The sequence below is a fragment of the Patagioenas fasciata genome, chromosome 19 (assembly GCF_037038585.1).
Source record: "Patagioenas fasciata isolate bPatFas1 chromosome 19, bPatFas1.hap1, whole genome shotgun sequence".
NCBI lineage: Eukaryota > Metazoa > Chordata > Aves > Columbiformes > Columbidae > Patagioenas > Patagioenas fasciata.
The window spans coordinates 11,220,594-11,245,620 of NC_092538.1; the positions used below are offsets into that span (position 1 = coordinate 11,220,594).

Sequence of the window (25,027 nt, forward strand, 5' to 3'; positions counted from 1 at the left end):
ATCGGGGTTTTCTGGATAACTAAGATCTTATGTTACACTTCGAGACACAAGTGTGGATTTGTCATATTGCTGGAGAATTAGTGGTAACCGCCCGAGCCAAGGAATTTAATTCTGATTGTTTCACTTGAATTAAAAAAATCTTAGCGTTGAAAAAACATTGGAACTGTGCTATATACTAATATATCACTCAAATTGTAATAGGAGACTTTTTCTTGTGTAATAGGGAGTGTAATGCTTGGAAAGGCCAAGTTCACTGCGGGTACAGATCCTCCGCAGCTGAATTGCAGGGAATATCGTATATTAAACCTGCTCCAAAGGAGGGGGGAACGCTTCCCCATCCCAGAGTTCTGCTGGGCTTTGGGTCAGTTCTTCTTTACAAGGAGCATTCACAAACAAGGGGAGATAAAGGGGCCGTTTCTTATTGACCAGGAGAAAGTTTGCAGAGGAGAATGAGCAGGAAAGCGGTCGAGCGACCATCGAAGCGCCGGAAACGGGAAATTTGCTTTACATCACCAGCAACTGGTTAAGACTCAAACCGCAATATTTTTATGCATTATAAGAGTAAATATTTCTCCGGTCTCTTATCACCTTTTCCAGATGAACCATTTCACAACCCAGCTGACATATAAACAGCAAGCAAAATATTTTCCTGAGGTGCATCACTAAGCCCACTCGGGGCCTCTAACTTGTAATTTATGAGTGTTACCTCACTATGAGATAATGTACGCATGGCTTCCAAGCTACTGTCTAGGAAGTACTTGTACACAGGATAAATAAATCTCACTTGCAAATATGAGGCACCCTCTGGGTGTCTGGGAGGAGCTTGGAGGCTTCGGACACTTTCTGCAGCAAATCTCGCTGTGTTAACATTCAATTTATTAGGGTTATATCTAAGGCTATGTGCACAGCCTGCTGTAATCACTACTTCTTTACAAGTATTTTAAAATATTTCACAAACAGCACGAGATGGATCCAGGTTATTAAACCAGAGTGATGGAAATGGTTGTGTTCGGGGCAGCTGAGCAGCTGCTCTGAGGATCCAGCACCATTAATGTCAGGAACTGGTTTGGAAACTGCTGATACTTATTAATTAAGCGACTAAGATTGGGGAAGAGAGATTGCAAAACACACCTAGAGGGAGAAACTCTTAGCCACGGCAAAATAAGTTATTGGTGCTGATATAAAGAGCTTTATCGCTTACACCACGGAAGAGCTGGAACATCACGGTTTAGGTAACTCACCCAAGGTCACTGGGCGAGTCTGTGTCAGAGCTGTCCAGAAAGAAACGTCCTGCCTGAGGACAACCCGGCGCGGTGTCACATCTGCTCAGAAAACACGAGGGGACCTCCAGAGCCACCGAGCCCAGCCCGGCAGCAGGGCCCACGTACCTTCCCATAGCTCTGGGCTCTTTGGAAATCGCTCACTCCAAGTCTCTGGATCCCTCCGAGAAAACCAGGACAAGGCGTTTCTTTAAGGACTACAGAGAAAACGTGAAATTTTATGTTTAGAAAACACTAAAAATTCAAAAAACCCTTCAACTTGTTTCCTTGTAAGCCTTCCAAGCCCAGGAAGAGAAGTTCTTTTGGCCCAATTCTGAATTCACAAAAAGCACGTGCCGAGTTGCACGACCTGGTTACCCAAGCTCCAGCAAGGACCGGACCTACAAAGCACCAACATATCTGGTCCCAAGCCAGCTTAAGCATATACTTAATTTTAAGCATGCAAACAGCTACAGAGACTTCAATGGTAGTCTATATATGTTGAAAGTTAAGAGTGTGCTTAAGTGTGCTACTGGCGCAGGGCCAGAGCACTTGGAGACTCGTAGCACCAAGGTCTGATCTTCTCGCAAACCTCGTCCAGGGGATTTCAGCCCAGCCAGGCAGGACCCAGCTGCTCAGGAGCCAGCAGACCCGTCCTGGCTGTCTCAAGTTTTCCTCTGTGCACATTGAGGAGGTTTTGCCCTTGTCACTTATATTATCCATCAGACATCTGGTGGCTGGATAAGGCAGAGCGACGTTGCAAGGTGAGATGATGGAGTGAAAAAATTATTGCAGCTGGCATGTCCTAGCCTAAGGCTTTCGGTCATTTAACTCATCTCGCTCTCATCCTCAGCAAAGACTGTACTCAAAGGGCAGGAGATTTACCCTTCCACATGCCTCATGTTTGCACTTGGCAATTTGCAGTAACAACTCCAAATGCAAACAGGAGTTGGGCAACGACGGCTCAGCGTTTACGGCTAAAAGCAAAGCTTTCAGCAATAAGCAAGAACTACTTAAAAAAAGTCATGCAAGGACTTCTGGAGCCATGAGTAACACTGCCACTTTTTCACTTGACAACAGCACTCTGACCTCGGGGCTGCAGAAATCACTAAAGGTGACTAGAAGGGTGAGCCCACAGGGCATTATCTTAGAGGGAAGATTCAAATTAAAACCTTTCTTACTAATGCCCTCGGATGATGGAAATGGGGGTTTCTCCCTGACAGCTTCCCCAGGAGGGCCCGATTCAGCCGCCCAGCTCTGCGCACGCTTCGTAGCCCCCTCTAAATCCACTTCATAGCACCAACTGCCTTAGCACCGCAGCAAAGGTGGGACCACCCACACCATGATGAAGGAAAACCCGTCTCTCCCCAGGGACCCCGGCATCCAAAACCTGGTACTGTGACCTTCAGGGTTGCAAAACAAAATCCTCCTGTGCAACCAGCTTTACTCCTTGTGAAGAGTTGAATGATGCTGCTTGCAAGATGGATTCTGAGAGCTGCAGGCTGCCCTTCTTGTGGACAATAAATATTCCACTTAAATCATAGCTTGTACATATTTAAAAGGATAAACCTGCTACTAATAACTACGAATCAAACGAGAAGGTTCCAGTTTTTATGCCAGAAAGCTAACAAAAATCTTCAGTGTGTTATAAACAAGTATCTATCATTATAAACTAAGTTCAGCATGTAAAAATCCAAAGATGGAGTTTATGGTCTTTAATGGCTGAGAAATGACAAGTGTGTTTGGTTGAAAAGGATTTCAGCAAGAAGTAGTTCTGTGCAGGAACCCAAACCGGTCTTAGAAAATCACTGCTGACAGTTTTACAGTAGAATTAAGCTGCTGTGAACTCTCCAAAGTGGGGCTAATCGCAGCTTTCTGGAGAATTTCATATGGAAAAAGATCTGATTATTAGGGAGAATCCCATAGCTTCGGCAGAAGCTGGTCCTACACCTGTTCCAGTGGGAAATGAGTGAAACTAGCGGTGTTTCGAAGAAGGAATTGCTTTGTGACGCTCTCCCCTTGCCAGCATGGTGATGTGTGAGCCCATCGGAGCACCCGCGGTCCCCACCTTGTGTCCCAATGACCCTCCCATCACACGGAGCCACCTACGAGCACGCTCGGCACAAAGCGCCAGGAGGGAAACCTTGCTTTACAATCAAACCAGAGAGAAGCAAACCCACGGAGGTGAGCAAGAGGGTGTCGGGTACCGGCTAATGAAGACACGAGAGGGATGCGCCGGGTCTGTTGATGTGGCTGTGTAAATACAAGCGGAAAGACTTCCTAGAGTGGGCAAGCTCAAAGGTGGAAGCCGTCCAAGGGGAATCTCTCAAAACCCCTAGACAGCAGCAAAAAATGTGACAAAAAACGTGCCAAATGCTTTAGTGCTCTGCTGAAAGATGAAGGTGAAGGGAGCCCCTGAGCTGGGAGCCTTGGAACTAAGACAGAATTTCCTGGAACAGAGCACCTAACTGTTCAAACATCAACCCATCATCTCAGTGTGAACCCAAGGAATAACAATAACAATTTCAGAGACAAAAGAAAAAGGAAAGGGGGAGCAATGAAGTAAAATCTTTTGCTAGCTCCAGCCAGGCTGATCTCCCTATCTGCAGATTAATTTAGATCAAGGAAAGAGAAAACAAAGTGGGACATGAGATGAAGCAAAGAAAATATTCCTAAGTACAATAAGTGACCAGACTAGAAACGTATCCTGGGAGAAGTAACTTTTTCTAAGCACACAAGTTATTACCTTTGATACATTAAAAGGTCAACAGAGGCGCGAGCGGTTTCATATACGGAGAACAGATTCAAAAGGTATGTTGGGGCACGTTCAAAGCACCGAGGGAAACGGCGCAGCTCTGGTGTCCATCAAGCCATGTTTATTGATGTTCTTGCGAGCCGAGGCAAGGTTTGGGAACACGGATCATAACACCCTTTTTATACCCTATAAAAGTACACTGGGAAGTGATGAGAAATCGGGATTATTGAGTTGTGCCAAGCAAGTCCATTATAAAGAAGGAGTGTGCTTTTTCGCGAGGCTTTTTACAATGCGGAGAGTTAAGTCTTTTCTTGCTGTGAAAAAAATTGGGAACCCTCCAAAGCATATGTTTCACAAATCTCCAAAAAAGTGGAAAACAAGATTCTGAGAGAAGTGTAGGAAGCGCAGTGTGAGAAGAGAAGTTCAGGATGAGTTCCCCGCGTGTCCCGCGCTGGGGACAGTCGGGCAGGGACCAGCCCAGGACCTCCGGGGCTCCATCCTCAAACCCTTTGCCTCATACCTGATCTTAGGAGAGGATCTGGAGCTGTGTTGGAAGCTGCTGATCCTACCTGCAATCACCGCGGCTTTTGTTTAATTGCATTCAAAACGGGAGGTGAAAATGTGATGTTTAAGACCACCTGCATTTTCTGCTTAACTGAGCAGAGAACCGCCTCCTGTTCCAAGGGGGAGAATTAGCATCTTAGCACCTTGTCTGTCCAAGACATTTGACCTTTGTAGCTCTACAAACTATGCCACTGGCTAATTTTCATCTAGTTGGACACCGTTCGGAAGCTACTGCAGAAGGACACGTTGGAGGTGTTTTGGTGCAATATTTAAACTGGAGCTGCCACCGAACTGGAGGCACCTTCTCCCCAACGCCCGAGTCCAGGGCACAGCGGAGACCTGGAGACCATAAAGACCTTCGAATGCACAATTCAGTCTTTCCCATGTCAAATTTGAAAGTCAGCCCCACATCCACGCCCGTATCTAAATGTGTTGGTTGGGTGGGGCAAGGGAAAGCGTCACCTAAGAGTTTCATCAGTATGATATTCTTTGGGTAGAAGCAAGAAAAGGATTTCCTTCCTGAAATAATTTCCAATAAACTCTGAATATTGGGGAAACCAGAGCAAATGGAGACATTAAATAACCCCCCAGCTTCACGTATGAGTCTCGTTGACCCCACTCTGCACAGCCCAGTGAAGACATCTGTCCATCTTATGCCTGAGATTCTCCACCTGTACAATAGGATGAGACAATAACAGCTGCTTCCCTTCAGTTCTCCAAAAATAAACACCTGGGCACGCTCTGAGGTCTCAGTAGCAAGGCAGCGCACATCGCCGCTCACAACGGACCCCCTGGAGCTTACAATATCACTTCGGAACACCTTGAAAATCGAAACCAGATGGGTGCTGTGCCCAACTATATCAAAAAGCTGCCGTTTTTCAAACCATCCTGCTGTTAGGTCAGAAAGCCTGCGAGGCCTCAGCTTCTGCGGGCTGCAGCATCAAAAGCTTTAGGCAGGTTTAGAAAACCCACCCTAATACTCACAGTGGTGAAGATAAATGGCCAAAGCCAATCTCACTGCTCATGAAGAATGAAATTCATCTCTGCGTTCAGAGCAGGCGAGGCCAATATGCCATTTAAGACCCATTTTCAGGGCTTAATAAAGACTTAAGCGGTGCACAGACCTCAGGCCAAGCCTTCGGCACAGGAAGGAATTTTCCCTGTAATAAACTAGCAAGAGTCCATCGAGCAAATGTCTGCAGGACCCGTGACAGGATGACGGCTACAGAAACATAATCATCCAGCAGGCTTGTAACCACCGAGAGCACCTACCCTTCTATATCAATAACAGGTCTGAGACAAAGGAGCTGGAAATGAGATGCTTGTGGTGAATTGCAGAGAGCCAGAGACCTTATGAGATACCCAGTACTTACATCTACACTTAATTAGGAGTGAAACTGCAGACACGAGACCTCGACATGTGGTATTCACATGTGGGCTCAAAAAACACCGTCGAGGCCGTTTTTCTTACGGTTAAAACGTGGAAGATCTGATGCAGAGGGCAAGTGGGGATGTGCCTGGTGGCCAAGCCGGGCTGTTCAATGACCCACCGGGCTCCACCAGCTCCAGCGCCGATGCTGAGTTGTGCCCCTGCACCCCATGCGAGCCAGAGAGGTCTGAGCTGTCGCTTGTAGGCACTGATTGAGCGGTTAAAGCTAAACAAGAAGAAATCTGAAATTCAGATGTTAGTGTCAAAACTAATAGGAAACAGGATGCGGCTATAACGTAAATGCAGGGGTCCAAACTCTGCTCTCAGTTACGACCCAGCGAGTCCAATAGGAGCGCAGGAGAAGCGCATTCTGTTGTACATTAATGGAGAATTTTGTCTCGTGGACTTAAAAATAAACTTGGAACTTTTTTTGACCCTGTGTAAAATCCCAGCAAGATCTTCTCCCAGAATAGGCAAAGGATGAAATCGCTCTTTATCCTGATGTTACTTCAGAAACGCCTACAACAGAGTCAGGAGCTCCTGGTGAAATCCCAGTCCCACCAAAAGCAACGGGGGTTTTGCCAAGGCATTCAGTGAAGGCAGGATTCACCCCAAATCTTTAAAGGATTATAATTTTCTAAAGAGAAAAATACACTAAAACACAAAGGAATCCTCTTCTACAGATTTTTTAAACAGATTTTAAAGAAGGTATCTAACTTAATTAAGAGTACGTGGATGTCACCTTCACGTTGTGTATGAACAATTAATCCCGACACGTTCCTACAACGTCGTCGTGAGTGGGCCCAGCCCTCTGCAAACAAAACCAGAGACATCTGCAAATCGCATTTAAAATCTTCTTTTTTCTTAAATAACAAAATGATTAAAAGTCGAAGAAACACTTCCATATGGAAGAATCTTACCCCAACAGGTCACCACAAAGACACTTCAAACACAATAAAACAGGAAGCGCTAAAAAAAGCACAGCAGCTCACAAAAACCCCCACAACCTTTTCCACTGAAAAGAATACATGTCACCCTGGGTAGAAAAACCATTTGGCAGTGTAATGTGTCTTTAATCTGCTCAATTTGCTTATTATAGTAAAGGGTTAGAGGAATTTTCAAGCAGTGGCCAAAAATACTACAGTGATATCCTCCCCTCGAAAAGTAAACTTACTTAAAGTGAATTAACTTCTCCAACTTGAATATTTCAAAGCTGAAAGTACCTCCACTGAAAAAGAAAAGAGGAAGGGAATAAAAGCAAAGCTCCTGCCCATGAAGGACGGTTGAGGTACACAAAGCCAGGACAAGCTCCTGCCCAGCGAGGGGAGCAGCGAACACCCCCTGAGCCTTCTATGCGCTTCTTATTGGACTTTAGAAAGGTAAATGCACTTTGCACCATGGAAATAGAATATCCCGCTATTCCTCGAGCTGAACCCTCACGGGCTGGGAAGGGAGCAGAGCCGAGGCGCTGCTGGCACCAAACTCAGCATCACCCGACGTCAGGAGCAAACTGACTCTGAGCATATTGATTTGCCAAATTGCAAACCTTTAAACAACCAAGATAACATTTAGAAGAGATGGGTGTAACTCGGAAAAAGCGCCCCTGAAGACGCACGTTCCTGTTGTGCCTTCCCTAACGCAACTGGGCGACTTCAGTTAGTGTTGCTCCTCGTGTTCTCAACTCTACCGACTCAAGTATGTGGTCATGTGAAACCTGATCATTTATAAGAACGTTATGTTGATTTTTCAGGTTCTGTGCTATTAGAAAACTGCATGGGACCAACTTGCAACCGCTCGTGGGCCGGATGGGCACAGAGGGAAAGGCAGCGGCATCGCTGCCCACACTACAGACCTGCCAACAAAGATAATAACAAGAAAATTTAAGGCAAACAAGGCTGTCCGCTCTTGATATTGAACATCAATGAGCTAAAGACAGAAAGGTGCAAAAAGCTTAACAGTATTTGCGGCTGAAATTAAAACTTTAAAAGAAACTTATAGCGAACAGTAATGTATGCAATGACATCTGGGACTGTAATCAGCAAACTGCTTTCAAGAGCTGCCAAAGCAAACAGCCAAATAACAAATCCACTTTACAGATCATCAATCTGGCCGGGCACTTGCCAAGGTAAATAGTATGAGGTTGAAGTTTGCTTTGCAAACCGGGGAGCGGGGAGTTGAGCTCGGCTTCCAGGACAGCAACGCCGGGCAGGGTCCTCGCAGGCCTGGCCTAAAGTCCAACCACCCCACACTCGGCCCGCGAGCCGAGGTGCGGAGAAAGACAAAATATAACCAGAATTAGGGATTAACAACTAAAAAAAGAGACATTCAGGTTATGTTCATAACTCGTTTCATGCTGACACTATTAGCACTGGTACAACTCAAACACGAACCCTCAGATAGAGCGGAGTTGATTGTAACGCTGCTTTGCAGGCTGGGCAACGTTTCATGGGAACGCCAAACCTAAGACTGAAAAAAATTAGTAGGAAATGAACCTTCTTTTATTTTCAAATGAGATAAAATCTGGCTCCAACTACCATATTTTACATTTTAGGGAAGAGGATATAAAACATCAAACAGTGATTTTTTTTTTTTCATTATGAATGCAAGAAAGATAATTTATGGCGGCTGCAAAACATTTATTTAAGAAGTAAAGCCTTTATGTTCTGTATACAATTTATAGGGTTGTAAAAGAAAGAAGTGAAACAACTGCAGCCATAACATGTGCATTTATGAATAATAATTGTAAGCCCGTTTAACTACAACTTATGCTTCAGAGTTCATTCTTCCGTTGATTGGGAAGTCCTCGAGTGCAATCTATGATTTGTTTAACGTTACTAAAATGAAAAAAGGAGTTCAAGACAAAACTGCCGGGCAGCGTACGTCAAGAACTGAACAGAATAAGAGCACGATACGCATATAACATTTTTCAACTGGTGGAAACTGCCTGGGCTCTGTCTTTGAGTGCAAACATTGGATTTGTGCTGCAGTCAGGGGGTGGATTGCGACAGAGAGAGAAGAACCCCCCTGGTCCTCATCCCCTCACCTTGGGGCGAGACAGAAACGGACCCTTTCCCTTATTGCAACCAAAACCTCATTGCTTAAGCGCTGTGTTGATAAATATAAACCAAATGTGACGAAACTGGCCCAATATTTACTGCGGGCAAGGTGACTATTAGCACAGCTGTAACGTGACGCGGGTGCACAGGATGGGGCTCCGTGTGCATGGGTGTGCAGGCATTAAATGCACAGTCGCCCCCTTTCTCTTTGGCTTAATTTGCCATTTATCCTGGGGAACAACATGCAGCAGCACTCAGCACTCTGAAAGCGTGCAGGTGATGCATCTTTTCAGCACTCAGGGGGTTGATCCAGGCTCCAAATCCTAAAGCACCAGCAGCCCCAGCTTCGTACCCTCCGGTTTGATCATTGTCACCTGGTCTTTAGCTATGGGAAGTGCCTCAAACAGTTCCTCTAAGTTCTTAGCTAATCAAACCATCATGACGCATGGGAACAATTTAGAGCTGTAGTTGGAAATAAGTAAGTGGATCCCCCACAGGCATTAAAAAAAAATCCCGATGACGAATCTTTCATGCTAATCAAGAGGTCCTGTATGCATAATGAGTCGAGTCTCACGAACGCCCGTGCTCACAGTGGGTATTTATGGCCCAGCCTGTTTGAAGGGCTCAGTTCTCTGCTCCCGATGCGGCATTTTTCTCCTTTTAGCCTGTGGATCGTTGTGCTGCAGCCTCCGAAGCGCCAGTGCCTTCTGCACAAGCAAACGCTGCTTTTCCGCGCCCGGCGCTGCGACGCCAAACCCCCCGGTGCGCGCAGGTCTGTCCGGTGACCATAGACCAGCCACCCACCTCCATCCCGCCCGAGCTCCAACTCCAACCCGCTAACGCTGACCCTCAGCTTCCCTTGCTGAGACGCTGGATTTTACTTATGTGGATATTTTCTATTTTTGGGAAGTTTTCCCTTCTACCAGCATCTGGTATCACAATACAAACAGCTCCGGCTGCCCTGAACACGGAGCTTTCAGAGGCTTGGCAGGATCCCTGCTCCGCGCTGCGAGGAGCTGCCGGTGGCCAAATCCACTGATAAAAAGGATGTGTAACTCCTCAACACTATCCATGATGGAAACAACTGCAGCTCTCACTGGAGGTCAGGACGCACACGAAAACAAGCCTACATGTGTAGCAGATTACAACAAACACATGGCCAAGATGGACTCGACAGATCAAATGTTGGAATCGTACGATGACACATGGAAAAGTGGAGTTTAGCAGGGGAAGAAAAGGCAACGGAGAGCCCATATGTTCAATTAGCAAGACACAAAGCTTTTGTTGTATACCAAAAATAGCAAATAAAAAGTCTGTTGTCATTTTTGGATATCCAGATGTGTTTCATTTCCAGCTTCACATCTGAACGTGCGGACCTGCCTGAAGATGAAAGAGAGGAAAGTGTGGCAATGGCTGAAGGGTATAATTACATCAAAACTCTTCCTCCCAGACAATGGGTGATTATGCTCTCCCACACCTCAGCCTTCAGCCGGCTTTACCTCCTGACGGCCCCTGAGCAGAGACGTCGTCTCACAATCATCATCCTCACACCGATAACGGTCCGCGCTGCCCTCCCCGCGCGCCATCAGCTCCATCGCCTTGGCTCCCACGCCGATGCACGATGTCCTCATGGGAGCCACCGGCTACCAGTGGAAATTCTCAGTGACCAACAAAGAAACGTCTCCATTTTGATGGTTACTTTGAACTATCTCATTTTTTCAAAGAGGATCAGGGTTTATACCTCCTGAGGAGACTCAAAGGGCTGAAGCGAATGCCAAGTCACAAGCATAACAACAGCTACCTGGCCGGAGACCATATAAAGAAAACACCAGTCTATAACCAATAAACACAAGTTACTTAGGTAGTGCTCAAACAGAACCAGATGGTCCCATCTACTGCAGGTTTCCCTTTTCTTATTTTTTCCCCCTCACTGTTTTTGAATTGAAATTACGTTCAAACAAGCAACGCTCGCCAATGATGTGAATTCCCACGTGAATTCCTTCAGGTGTGCTACCCGGGGCTGAGACGCCGTCTATTTAAGGCAGGATTTAATTCAAGCAGCCTTTAGAGAGGCAGAGGTGAAGCTGTGGGACACGTGCCCTCAGCAGAGCTCCTGGCCGAGGCTCCTCCTGGTGCTCACCAGCAGCACCTCCAACCCACACCTCCCAAGCAGCGGCGCGTTGGTCCTCCAGGCCCGGCTGTGGGGCAGTGGTATTATCTCCCATTCACGAATGGAAAAAACCAAAACACGCAGAGATTAAGTTACATGCCCAGGATCACCCAAGAAGCCTGTGGCTGAGCTGGGATTAGACCTTCGAGCTCCCCAGCCCTTGCCCAGCTCTTAACCACACCACCATCCTCCCTGAAGGCTTTCATGTAGTTATATTTATCTTTATGTAGGGTCATCTTGGCTCCCGTTATGAAAAGCACATATGGTTTCCAGTTCTCAAATTGCCTGGGTAAGGGTTAAATATTCAAATATAATGTTATTCCTGGCATTTATGGAAAAGTTTCTCAGTGCTGATTCCAAAGCCCCATTGCTTTTTGGAGCTGCTGCTCTGTATCACTGATAGTTATAAACGGGCTTGTCACTTCCATGCCTGTGAACTGATAAAAACTAAGTCTTTTATCCAAAGGATTAAAATTAGGCTAAATGATAAGAACGGGGCTACACGTTTGCATTTGCTCATGTTCTAAAATGAATTTTATGTTCATATAACTGGTATCAACAGAATTACGGGAAAAAGGGAAACCAGCAAATGCTCCTGCAATAACCTATGCCCACCCTGTGTAATCCCACGAGCTCAAATTCCTTATGTCACAGCGTCTTTATCATGAATTCTCAAATCATAAACCCCTCTGGATTGCAGTGAACAGCTGGAGTAAACAAAAGGTTAATCAAAAAAGAAATGACATTAATAATCAGCAAACATCAACAAGCGCCTCTTACCACCAGCATCTCATCAGCATTACTGCAAAAATTATTACTAAAAGAAATCCAAACTGCAAAGCCACTCGTACCAATCCGTCCTTAGGGCTCTATTCTGGGCATTGCCTCTGCCTGGGTGGGTGGTTCAACACTTTATTCCTGATTCAGCTAAACCAGAATTGCTACACTCGGTCTTAGAGTCCATTTGGTCACATCCAGACCCTTGGGGTAACCACCCCACACCCCAATAACCACACATGAAGGAGAGCTCAGTATTTCCACCTAATCTGTACCACGTGCATGTCCAAGATACTGTGCTGTTTCTGCAACTGTTCACTTAATTATTTTCGAGCAGATTGGCCACAAGGTCCATCCAGCCAAAACAAGGAGAAAGCACATTCCACGGACCGAAGGCAGTTGGATAAAAAACCTTCTTGCACTCATTAAATATCGTGTCAGACATTCACCAGGCACCACGCTTTTTCAAGATCTGTTTACTCCATCATTACTAATATTCAAGACACATTTAAAGTAAATAGGTTAGGAAAGCATTTCATCTCATTGCTGTGTAGCGCAGAATCCCGGCAGACTGAATTTCCTGGTACAACAAACTATTCTGAGATTCCTTGAAATCTCGACTTGTTCTCATTTATTCCTGCGCCAACACCCGCGCTGCTCTGGTAAAACTGAACTGCTGCTGGGAACAAAAAATCAGTGCGATTCACTTAATAACCTAACAGCTACGGCCACAATTCAGCAGAGCTCCAGGAGCTGAGCGCAACCGCGCTCTGCGCTTTGCTGATCCAGGAGCCAAAGTCTCAGCTCCTACCCGTTGCCACCCGCTCAGCTGATTGTCTGGCTGGCCCTCTGCAAAAATACCCCTGGAAAGCCTTGTGGGTTCAGGAGGAGCTGCAAGAACTCTTCCCAACCCTTCCCCGTGTCCCTTGTCACCATTGCTCTGCTCCAGCACGCCTGCTCTGCTCATAGACCTGGTAAGGAAACACACTCCACTCGATCACTAAAACAATGCAAGAGAGGGGATCAAAATAAACCCACAAACACCAAAAATTTGCAGCAGCGGAGCTGAGGGGAAATGAACTGTGGGGTTGGAAGGAGAAGACAGGGTCAGGGAAGGGCTGGGAGCCTCTTAAACGGGCTTTGCTGTGGGATAAGATGCTCATGTAACTACACCCTTATTAGTGTTATTTTTTTAAAGCTGGATCATTTCACAGATCTGCTTTAAAAACATGTCATAACTGAGATCTGCTGCAATGGAACAGGAATATGTGCCTACAGCTGGAGCCTGAATGGAGCTGCACTAATTCAGGCCAGCTGAAGGCCCGACCCCGCACTACCCCAAACTTCGCTCCGCCGGTCTGAGAGGGGCAAAGAGTCCCCATTGCCCATGCACTGTCCTTCCCACAAATGTAACACCTGTCTCAAAAATCAATTTCCTTGGCAGTACAGATTAAAAAAAAATTAAACAACCCCATCCCCAAAGCTGTAGTTTTAATTTAAAGCCTCATTTTGAAACAGTTGGAGAATTTCCACGTCTTCAAAGTTTTGCCCAAAAATAGAAAGTACGTTCTGCAACTGATTTTAAAGATCTGTTCTGTTTATTTATTTACTAATTCCAGTCTTGCCACAAAAAATTGCACCCCGAGGTACTTCTTGCCATCCTCTCCCAATCAGGGAGGCACCTGCATTTCTCAGTGCGGGCTGTGATGCTCCGGCAGGGAAATGCCGCTAACTACATAAAGGGATTACCTGGCGCTCTTTAACTGGGTGGCAGGGAGAGCCCTTTTGCTTTTTAAAAACCTGAATGCCTGAGAAGTGCCAGTGGTACCGATGAGAGGAGCGATAACGGGAGCTGGAGCGATAACGGGAGCCGGAGCGATAACGGGAGCTGGAGCGATAACGGGAGCTGCAGCGACAACGGGAGCCTGAGCGATAATGGGAGCCGGCGCCCACAGCCTCGCTACGCAGGGATGAGATGGTCCCTTCTACCTACAGACCCCTGCAGAGGAGGAAGAGAAGAAAAATAATACACCCATAAAGACTATCTTGTTAAAATCTCTGTATTTTCTCCCTGAAAGAGGCACAACTGCAACTCCCGCCTCTGCTGCAGCATCCGACGCGCAGCCTCCGGCAGGTCACCTCATCTCTGAAGCTGTTTCACAGCTGTCTCGGCTGCACAGACAGTTAATACGTCCTTGCACTGAAAAGCATAAGTCACTAATGCCTATAAAACAGTTGGTGCTTTCCACATGCAAGTGTTAGGAGGAGGCGGGGTGTTGCTGCTCTTTCAAGGAAATGTTCTGTGGCAATTACATTGTGAGAGACACCCCGGCTTTGCCAAATGACAATATTAGGAAAGTATGTCGAGAAAAGCCAAAAGAGAAAAAACCTTTTTAATTATAATTTTGGCACTTAGGCAATGATTCGTATTTACAAGTCTCTCTGCGAGCTACGCGCGGTCCCACAGCTCAGAGGAGCTCGGGCTGGGGTTTGCATGGTGCTGGCATAGAAATCATTGAATCGCTTTGTTTGGATGAGACCCTCAGGATCACCGAGTCCAACCAGAACCCAAGTGGTACCCTCACCAGTTATCCCGCAGCTTATGGGAGATGAGCCTCGTGTTCCACAGGAGGAGGAAAATGAGATGGAGAGGGCAGAAATCCCGTCTCTCCCGTAGGACAGTGGGGTAAACGGGTGATGGAGTTGGGGTTGGACTCTCTCTCCCTGCCCATTCACGTGCTCTTCCCCATCGGCGTGAAAACTGGCTTGCGATATTTATCAGCCTTGTTTTCTCCAGCCTTCTTGTTCACACCCTGCTGGCCTCATGCTTAACGTGTTTTTAAAGACATTCTAGTATTTATAGGTGTGTCGGTGTTTCTAAGGGATTGAGCGAACGCCCCCTGGAAGAGCCTCACCAGATGCCATAGGAAACGGCACCAGTCCCGTAGGAAAACCAGGAAAGTCACCGGAGAGAAGAGCCCGAATGACAGCGACGTCTCGGCCGCCACGGCCTCCCCTTCCTCCACCCACCGCGGCGAGTTCCGCTGCTCCGCAGCATACGCGTTTTTGACACATTCTGTATAAATGATTTAACATGGAGACAGATTAAAGTTACAAGGCATTAAATCTTGCGCTTTCAGTTTTCAGTACTGCTGGGCCCAGGGCTTGTTTTGAGTAACCCGGAGGGGGAAAAAATCCACAGCGCTCCCATGATATACGTTAAAGTAAGCTGCTTTTTATTTCAATTTGGAAGAAGTTAAGTAAAGCAAACCCTCAGATCTAAGCTATGGGATTGAAGGAACAGGTCGCAAGGAGAGGAGGAAATTCAACCCTATCAACATGAATGACTTAGATTTGGTTTCTAAAGCCATATCTGATTAACCAAAGACTTCCATTTTCATCTAGTGACTACACTGAACATAAACAGACATCAATCACGGAGAAAAAGCAATAATTACTGTTTCTAGCAGTGGAAGCCATCGCTCCCGTACCACGTGGCAGAAACCTTTCCATGACATCCCCATAATTTGATGTTTTGGGGCAGAAGAGGCGGTTGCGGAGCCCAGAACCCCTGTGGGTCGCTGCTCCTGCCTTCAGAGCCAGAGCCTTGTACATCTTTACATCCCCCAGCACCGATATATATTATCACATTAGCATAAAACTCTGTCTAGATCTTCCCAAGCCACTTCTTCTTCTTTTCCCTCGGCTTTTTCTCTGGGGCAATTTGTTGCACCCAGCGAGTTCTCTGCACTCTCAGGCAGGCAGAGGATGTTTGGTCCAAGTTCAGGTTCAGAACACAACAGTCTGACTGATGCAAAATATAAGGACTTGTCGCCAAAACAGTTTTGGAAAGCTGTTTCAACGCTTTGCTTTTGTGCTTAATAAGATCCTTTTCAGAACTACCGTTATCTGTGAAAAATCAGGATACGGAGCTATGCTTCTCATAGATGTTTAAAAAAATCAAAACCCAAGTGGGGAAACTGCAAAAGATCAAAATGTCACTAATATAAATACATACACTAATAAAAATGCATTCTAAGAAACAATTATACTGGGGGGGTGGCTGGTATTTTATAAATCACTTTGATGAACTTCAAGACAAGACACTCGGGAGCTGCATTTCTCATTTTGTGGCAGGGCAGCAGAACTGACAACAGAAAATCAGCATCTCCTGGTGGCCCTTCAGCAACTCATGAAAACCGAGTTAAATCTCAATCCACTTGACAAAAGCATCCAGCCCAAAGCCAAGCAAACCACATCACACTGCTCAGTTCTGTGTTCCAGAAGGATTTCACAGTTGTCATTAGATGGCACTTTTGTTTGTGGTCTCAGCAGAGACACCAAACCCGAAGCAACTGTGCGGAAATAGGATTCCAGGCCATTTCTTCCTTCTAAAAAGGGTCCCTATAAACGGGGGCGAGGGGCGGACCGGACCCCCCCACCTGCTCCCTGCACGACCAAACCACCCCATGCACAGCACTGACCACGCAGCTCTTTCATGAACTCCAAACTCACTTCTTTTAATAAACCACGCTACTCCAGCCATCTGACATTTATTATGCTTAAGCAACATAAAATGGGGAAGAAATATCTATGACCAGAAACAACCCTTCAACTCGCTTTTATTGCCAAGGTTCTGATTTTTTTTCTTCGTCCTTTCTTTTTGCTAATAACGGTGCCTCCCCGCTTCACCTTGCCTGCTGCAATATTGCAGGAAATTCCCCAAAAGAAATTCTAATGTGGGTTGCAGCTGTGCAGTTTAAAGCCAAACAAGCCTTTAATTTCAGGGGGTGAAGGCTGGACTAAATGTTCCCGGTGCTGCGCTGCAAAGTTGCAAATACTTTCCTGCTTCGTTAGCGGAACGAACGCGCGGAGAGGACCGCCCCCGCTCCACAGCACTAAGGTGATGCTGTCGGGTGTTAAACCTGGCTCATCGGGGCCGTCCTGCTTCAAATCCGGGGGTCCGGCGGGTGAGCCGCGTCTTTCAGATCGCAAAGCCCGTGCCCATATATCACCGCTCCATCCCGTGGTGGTGGCTTTTCTGCCTGCTGCTCAAATTTGTCCAATTAGACACGGCCCCACAGGGTGGAATTCAGTGTGAAATGCGGCGACTGACGGCTGCAAATTACCCGCCGCGGATGTGCTGCTTTAAGTGACAGGCGGAGAAATGCCTCCCCGGGACAGGAGCGGGAGGACGGGCTGTGGACAAGCCCGGATGAGCCGGTTAAGGGATTCCCGGCCTCAGGAAGGTAAAGCGTGTGAGCCGGCGCAGCACTTCGCACCTCAAGCTGTGCTGTCTCACACCACTGACCCCTCCATGGCGACATAAGTCTCCCGAAGAAGCCAGGATTATCTGGCTAAGAGCCTTACACGTGTCATGTAAGGTCAGGTGCCAACTGCAATGTAAATTAGTAGTTAAGAGTATTGGTAGCTAGACAGATGCTGGGAGCCTCAATTAGAAAGAAAAGTCAGATTATAAGTAATTAAGAGATACAAAAAATGCTTCAGGGGCTAAATACCTAAACTGCCTCCAGCGTATTTTTTGTTAATAAAGCACGCATTCCTGAGCTCTCCCAGATCCTGCCCGAAATGTCCCCAGTGCTGCTCTCTGCGCAGACAAAAATCCCGGGGCTGCTGGTGTCAAAAGCACCAGAAGGGGACTCATGGGAGCCGGTGCCTTTATTGGGCAGAGAGCAACCCAAGTTGTAATTTCTGCTTCAGAGCTGCTAGGAAAGGGTGAGCTTTTTCATCCTTTGCCATAAACAGGTTTCACTGCTTTTCAAATATGTGTATAACTGAATAATTTCTGGCTTAAATATTGTTAAAGAGGAAGAGGGACAGCTGTATCTCCTTTGAGAAGTGCCCCTGGTGCTGCTGTGTCTCCCAGATACAACAACGCACCCCGCTAACCATAAGAATATTCACTTACAACTTGCCGATGACCTGGTGACCCAAATCCATTTTATGAATATGAAGATCCATAATTTCTCCAGCATAGGAAGAAAAGAAAATCACAAGTCCCATTTTAGAGCCAGGCAAACCAATGATGAAAGTCTAAGGGACAGGGCTGGGGCGCAGGTGAGTTTGCAGATGAGATGGGGAGGATCCCACCGAACCCCAGCCCACGTCTGCACGCAGGAGTGCCCGGGTTGGGCATGTGGTATTTTATCTATATTCAGTTCTTAACACGCTTTCCTTGAAAGATTCGCCACCATCCAGCCAGCTGAGAAGAGCACTTTAAATATATGCTTGATTTAGAGCCGCTGAGATTTAAGAATGGCAGAAGTTAAGCATATGCTTAAGTGTATTACAGAAACAAGGCCGGAGCAATTACCCCAGTGAGGTGGGGAGCGCAGGGACCTTCAGAAAGCGTTAAAACACATGGAAAAGCACACACTCACGTTACTTATCAGGGTGCTCCAGCTTTGGAGAAGCCACTCACTGTTTTAAAGTGTTTTCCTTGTATTCGTTTTGAGGCCAAAAGACTGTAATGAGACCTCAGCAGCACCTGCGAAGGACTGAGGAACACTGAAGTGGACAGGGAGCTCAACGCTAAGGCAAGCACTTCAAAACCCGGAGAACATTCTTCCAGGGTAGCTTTGTGTTTCAGTTTGCTGTGTTTTCAAAATGCCCCGTTCAGGTGGGGGAAGCTTCTTGTTATTTTACAAATCACTCTGTATTTTCACAACCATAAATCACGGAAGGAATTGACAATCTCCTGACGTTGATTAAACGGCAGCTGATCCCTGAAATTATATTACGATTATTTGTACAACACCTAAGGTTCCCAAATGCTGTTAGGCCCTGAAAAGCCATATAAAAATCCTCTGGTCACAGACTTTGCTCACATTTTATTGCACAGCAAATTATTATGAGCAAATAAGCTCTAGCAGGAGAGGGTGGAAGGGGAAACACTGCTGCTGCCATGCACATATAACACTTGAATGGGGTAAAAAGGAATAGTGTAAAATATACCCTCAATGTCAAAGAATAACTGGATTATTTTTCTTCCCAAAAAAGCATCTTTATGGTAAAAGTCTTGCAACGCTACTGTATGACCTTCCCGCCAGAAGCAAAGGCCCTGAACTGCCTTGTTATGCCAAAGGATGCCAGAGACAGAAGCATCAGTCACTCAGACAAATGCAGCTGGCTCTGGATTCCTGACTTGTTTTGTTATTTGCTTGCCGGAGAGGAAATTTCTCTCCCCGAATTAAAGCTCTGGGGAGTTTTGCCATCAGCATGGCCAGACCTTGGCAGCCCCAGCACGGGTGCGGCGCAGACGGGACCCGCGGGAGAAGCTGCCCGGACAAGGGGGAACAAGAAGCTCTTGGTTATCGGCGGTAACCCTGCTAATTGAAGATCCCATCCTCTGCTCACAAGTTTTGCCATAGGACACGGGGCACAACAAACTCCTTTGTAATGTAGATCACAAGTTACAGAGATATTATCCTATGACGAGCGAACTTGGCTTTATGCAACAAGTAAGGGAAAGACTGAAAAGCATTGTTGCCATGAAGCTTTGGAAGGGTTTCTGCATATTTTTGTCACCCTTTTGTCCTTTCAGAAGCTGCGTGGATAGTTATGGCAGGGCTGCCTATGTTATCTTATGTACTAAATCCGCCTAGATCTGTAGATGATGTCTTAGGGGGTGAAAAAGATTAATAAGGAATCACTCCAATGGCTTTAGGACAGCTAAGAATCTTAACCCATTTAACCTCCCCTAAAACACACAATCAGATCAGAGGAAGTTGTAGGAAACTCATTTCAAAGACTCCAGGCGACACTTTTTAGGTCAGATTTACAAAGCTCATTAGAATGAAGGTCTGTTACTTTAGATTTTAATACTAAGACATACTAAGAAACCCTCTTGCCCCATTTAGGAAACACACAAAGCAAAGAATGCAAATTTTAAAAAGAAACTTAATCTTAATGCATGTGTTCTGCCACCAAATCTGAGTAAAACCTCCCTAGCTTATGTTCTTACAGAAAACGGGAGAAGCCACAGCTAAAAGGGACAACAAATGCCTATTTATTTACATATTTTTATCCTTGGAAGTAGCACACGGGATGCCCAGAGAATACAATTATTTGCCAACTGTATTTGCTCTGGAAGGAGCAGAACCATTTAGACACACAAGTTACTGCTTTTGCTGTCCCTATCAGCTTCCTAAAACCTGATCTTTGTGATCAGACGGTGCCTCTAAAGTAGAGGAATTAGGACAGAAAGATGGAATAAATACAACATAAGTATGGCATCCATAGCCTAATAGGACTGTACATACCCAGCCAGATTTTGGTAGAAGGGAAATGGTGAACTGGAAAGAAAAAGGAAGAGATGACTCTGTGTAATATCGGAATGACAAGCCATCAGAATGTTGTGGTTAATCAGGAGGAAAAGTCCTGCGTAGAATGAGGTAAATGGCTTGGCAAACTTTAATTTTAATCTTGTGATATCTCCTAATAACAAAAGGCCTCTATGATCTATCAAACAAATTTATAAATGTATGATCAATACGTTTGACATTTTATTTAATTATGATTCTTCATGACAGAGACAATATGAAAAACTAGTGTCAACATTCTGACAGTGGAATAAATAAATAGATGTAATTATTTCTTATACCGATCCCAGATGAATTGTAATGTAGCAGGCCAGACTGCAGACCAGAGTTCTAAGGTTTCCTTAATATGATAGAGTTTGATGTAAGGGGTGTCATGTATCCAATATTTTGCTGTTTTATTAGAATAAAAAGCTCTCTGGGGATTTCAAGTTCAAATGGTCACAAGTCTCCCCCTCCGTTGCTATTGTGCTTTAATGCAAGGATAAGCACTGAAATATGTTTAGAAAACTGCTAGTCCAGCTGGAAAAAAGCAAAACATTAGCCTGTAAAACCTGAAAAAACACCCCGAACTCTGCGCTTGTTCAAACTTTACTTCTGCATGTGATTTCTTTCTTTTCTGGTAGTTTTTCTCTAAGCACACACCAGCGTTAGGAGAGAGGTTTGGACGTGAGAGATACCCGCTGTGCAAAGCCAGTCCTGAGGGCTAGGCTTAGCACGGAGCTTTTTGTGGGATAAACCGAGTCTAAACGGCAGAGCTGAGCATGGAAATTCCTCCTGGAGGAGTGGAGAGGAGCTGGGGCGGTGGGGCCCGCGGCCATCATCACCCAGACAGGAAAGAATGCGCTATCCGCGGCCCCGGCCAAGAGAAATGATGGTTAACGTTTAACATGAGGGAAGGAACTTCAAAGGGAAGCCAGCTGCATTTGAATAATGGGAGATGAAAATGCTAACACCAGCACTAACTCGCAGGTGGTCACATTGGGCTGAAAATAATAATAATAAGACGGTGAGAGGAGAGGAGGCTGCAAAGCAACGTCGGAGGCATCGCTGGTTTGCGGGGATGGAACGTGGGCAGGAGACTGGACCGGCTGAGCATCCCGAACACCCGACCTGCTCTGAGAAACAAGTTGGGAACCAACGGCAATAGAAGAAAGAATAACAATAAAATATAAGAAAACAGCTGCGTGCTCGGCTAATACAGCACTTGAGGGGTTTTCATGCATCGTTTCTTATAGTACACAGACCACAATATAAGAAAAGATTACCAGACCTATAGATGATCAGTGTTTCTATGAGATTCCCCACTGAGCGCTGCAGAATGCTGACTGAACCTGGACTAAAACACGGGGCCCCGCTTAGGTCCGGTGTGAGATGCGAGGGGAAGCCCCGCGTGCTCCTCGCTCGGTTGGAACCCCCGAGCAGCTTCAGCCGGGTTTATCTCTGAAACCGCCCGGGACGGCCTCGCAAGGCTGTTGATACAAAAGCGCTGAGCTGACGTCTCCCTTCCCACCAGCTTCTTACGAGATCAACTGCATTTCAGTCAAATACTCACATTCCCATAAATTACATCAATTAAATCCGCTCAATTTAACACAGGTATAATAATTATACTGATTTTTATTAGAAGGAGGTAGAAGCAATGAGAGTACGCAGAATTCCTCTAGGCAGGTGAATATTCTCCAACACCTTTGACGACATTGACCTTACCGGAGAATTTATAAACAAATAGCACCTACAAAACTGGAACAAAAGTAACAATTCTCTATCTGTATATAGGATAAAAACTCATCAGGAAATTTTAAAGAAATTGCTTTTTCTTTCTGACGTCGGCTTCAGTGCCAGAGACAAATGGCAAATACAGGGTGGTAAGAGTCCCTAAGGGAACAGAGCCAGCCCTGTTAGACACAAAGGGAAGGGTTTAACCAGCAATGCCTTTTCTCTGGTGCTCACGGATTTGTTTGCCAGAGGACAGAGTCGTTCAAAGGTCTGAGACCTGCAGTCATCATTTTCATGATGTGATATGCTGATTATTTCAGTACAAAAATGCCAGAAATAAAATAAACCGCAGCTCTGTTCTTCCTCGGGGTCTGAAATAACCGCCCTCCAGCAGGAGTAACTGTTCGGTGGGGTTTCTACAAGAAACGACCATCAAATTTATTATTGCGTTTCTGAACATTTTTGCAATTACATGGCCACTGCTTATTTTACTTCAAAAAACTCCTTTCTAAGGCAGCAAACGTTTCATTCTCGGCCACTATCAGAAGCTAAATAGACCTGAAGAACTCGCTTACAGGAGCCTCCAATCCTGGTACGGATCTGCACGCTCAGGACATGAATTCACCTGCAGATTAAGCGGAGGAGCAGAACAGGCTCTGCCCCCAGCTCCCTGCAAAGCAGGCGGGATGTGGATAAACCCTGTGACCTGCCCAGCCAGAGCAGGGCCAGAAATATCCACGACCTACGGAAACAAAAACTGCACAGGGCTGTGTAACAGGAACCTGAAAAGGAATAAGGGTAAGGACTGACGTATAATATTAGTATTGCTGTTAAATGATTGTTAGACAACCCTGCACAGAGCACCAGGGGGAGGTTTGTTGGGGTGCCTGTTTTTAAGTATAAACCAGTGTACCCTCAGTCGTTAAGCAGATGATGCTAGTTTTAACAAATGAAGCTGGATTAATTTGAAGTATTTAAAGTGATCAGCAGTCCTTAGGTTAACGAACATATGTCATTTTCTTCTAAGTTTCTGTTTTGATGAAAATATATTGCCAATCTGGGCTGCTCTAAGCCCGGCTTGCAAACAGGCTACCTGAGCCCTTGGCTACCTGCCCCGCTACCTCGAAACGGCTGCACCGGCAGCTGCCGCAGGATTAACGCACAGAAACCCTTCCGAGAGATGGATTGAGGAGGTCAGGGAGACCCGACCGGCCGCGACACGTGCCATGGATCACTGTCTGCTCCGCAGTGCGGCACGGCGAGCCCACTTAAACGACTAATGGGTAACCGCATAAAACTATTAAATGCATAAGAATCCTCTTCAGCAAATGGCAAAATATAATGAAAGTTTAAACTGTTAATTGAATAAACCTCTTAAGGACAGAGTGCATCAACGCGGGGTGTTTAACGCTTCGCCAGGCGGGTGCTGCGTGATTTCCAAGCTGGTGGGTGCAACACCAACCTTTGCAGAAGCGCATCCGGGACCGCTCATAGTTTGCAACGATCGCACTTAGCACTGTGATCATTGCTACGAGCTGCATTCCTCCAGTTGCTTTTAAATGCAGAAAGGCCTCAAAATGTTTTCAACTTAATGTCTAGTGAAAGGGAAGGAGCTGCGGAGGTGCTGCTGCAGGGACAGCCCCGCGTTGGCCTCAGAGTGCGGAAAGTCCGCCAAACCCTCCTCCCGCAGCCTGAATTAAAGACGCAGCAAAGAAGCGAAGGATGAGCGAGAAATCCTCCACGTGGCTCTAGGAGACGGAGTTGTTCGTGCTGGCAGGAGCGCAATGCGGCTCTGCCGAGGCCGAGGCCGCCGTTGCCTCGTGAGCGGAGCCGGTGGCAGCGAAATGTCCTGCATTTCAGTTTGACGGACCCAGTTGTATGGACTACTCTTGACACCGAATCCTGTCGTTGGCGTTTCAAAGGTGTAAAACCCGCCCCGCTGCGGCGATCATTGATGTTTCGTAGTGATTTCCTCAGCAATAACTGGCTTCTCCGGAGATAAGTGCTGCCTTTGGCCTCACGGTTTATCCTCATAGGAACAAGATTACTGCCTTATAAAACAATTGCAAAGCTACAGTACTATTATCCTTTAAACAGTAAAAGAAGAAAAAAACGATTTATGGAAAATACCATGATCCGTCATAACCAGAGCCTGACTGACAGCAATTTCAGACACAGCAACTCATCTAACGTCGCATTGTAACAGCACAAAGAAGTAGATTTGGCCACCGAAGCAAAGTCATTAAAGATTAGAGCAGCTGGTTTAACAGTTAGGAAATGTTTTTGCCCATCTGAGCACAGGATACAATGAAAGTTGCTTTATGATTTAATGTCTCCGTTGTAAACAATATGACTTTTGGGGTAAATCAATGGCTGACACTGACAGGACAGAAAACTTACTGAGCTGAGGGTAGATTTTAAAACCAGCTTTCCAAAGCTAAGCTAACAAAACCAGCCAGGCTCCGTCCCCAAAATAAATCTGCATTAACACATACTAAAATGTTATGCGATGATAGTCCAGAATGCTACATTTGGTTTAATTGGTTAAAAGGCTGTATTTATATATAGTAAAAAGAATATATCTAATTGTCCTTTATAATAATAATAAAAAAGGGAAAATTAAAATAAAAAAATAAGGAAAAAAGCTAAAGTAAATTGGGAAGCGCTAGCGAAGAATGGTTTTGGTTGCAGGTCTATCGGCGTTAGGTGCTAAAATATAACTGCACATTCTTAGGCAGAGAGAGCCCTAAAGTCAGGGCGGCGGGGTTAACTGCCGGCTTCATTGGCATCTGATCTCTGCGTGGCTCCTTCCCATCGCCTTTATTGTGGGGTCGCCACCGGGTTGCATTCAAGTGAAAACATTTTGACCGTGTCATCAAATCTTTAGCGGAGCGTCCAAAGCTCTTGTGCCGCTGACAAAGAGGTGAAGCGCAGGGGCGTGTTTCCCGGGGTGGGGATG

The 25,027-nt window shown here is 46.0% G+C and overlaps 1 protein-coding gene across 15 annotated transcripts in view; it reads right to left on the reverse strand.

Annotated features, from left to right (window-relative positions):
* BCAS3 (BCAS3 microtubule associated cell migration factor) overlaps positions 1-25,027 on the reverse strand; it is a 285,403-nt gene that overhangs the window by 29,928 nt on the left and 230,448 nt on the right. The window contains exons 24-25 of one of the 15 annotated variants that reach the window (XM_071816957.1): positions 14,926-15,086; positions 13,590-14,009 (exon numbers count right to left, since the gene is read on the reverse strand). The exons of 13 other annotated variants lie outside the window; for them this stretch is intronic. In XM_071816957.1, coding sequence (XP_071673058.1) covers positions 13,971-14,009; positions 14,926-15,086 — 200 coding nt within the window. In that variant the 3' untranslated portion in view covers positions 13,590-13,970. Of the gene's footprint in view, positions 1-13,589; positions 14,010-14,925; positions 15,087-25,027 lie in introns of those variants that run through there. One more of the 15 variants, XM_071816961.1, reaches the window with a different exon arrangement.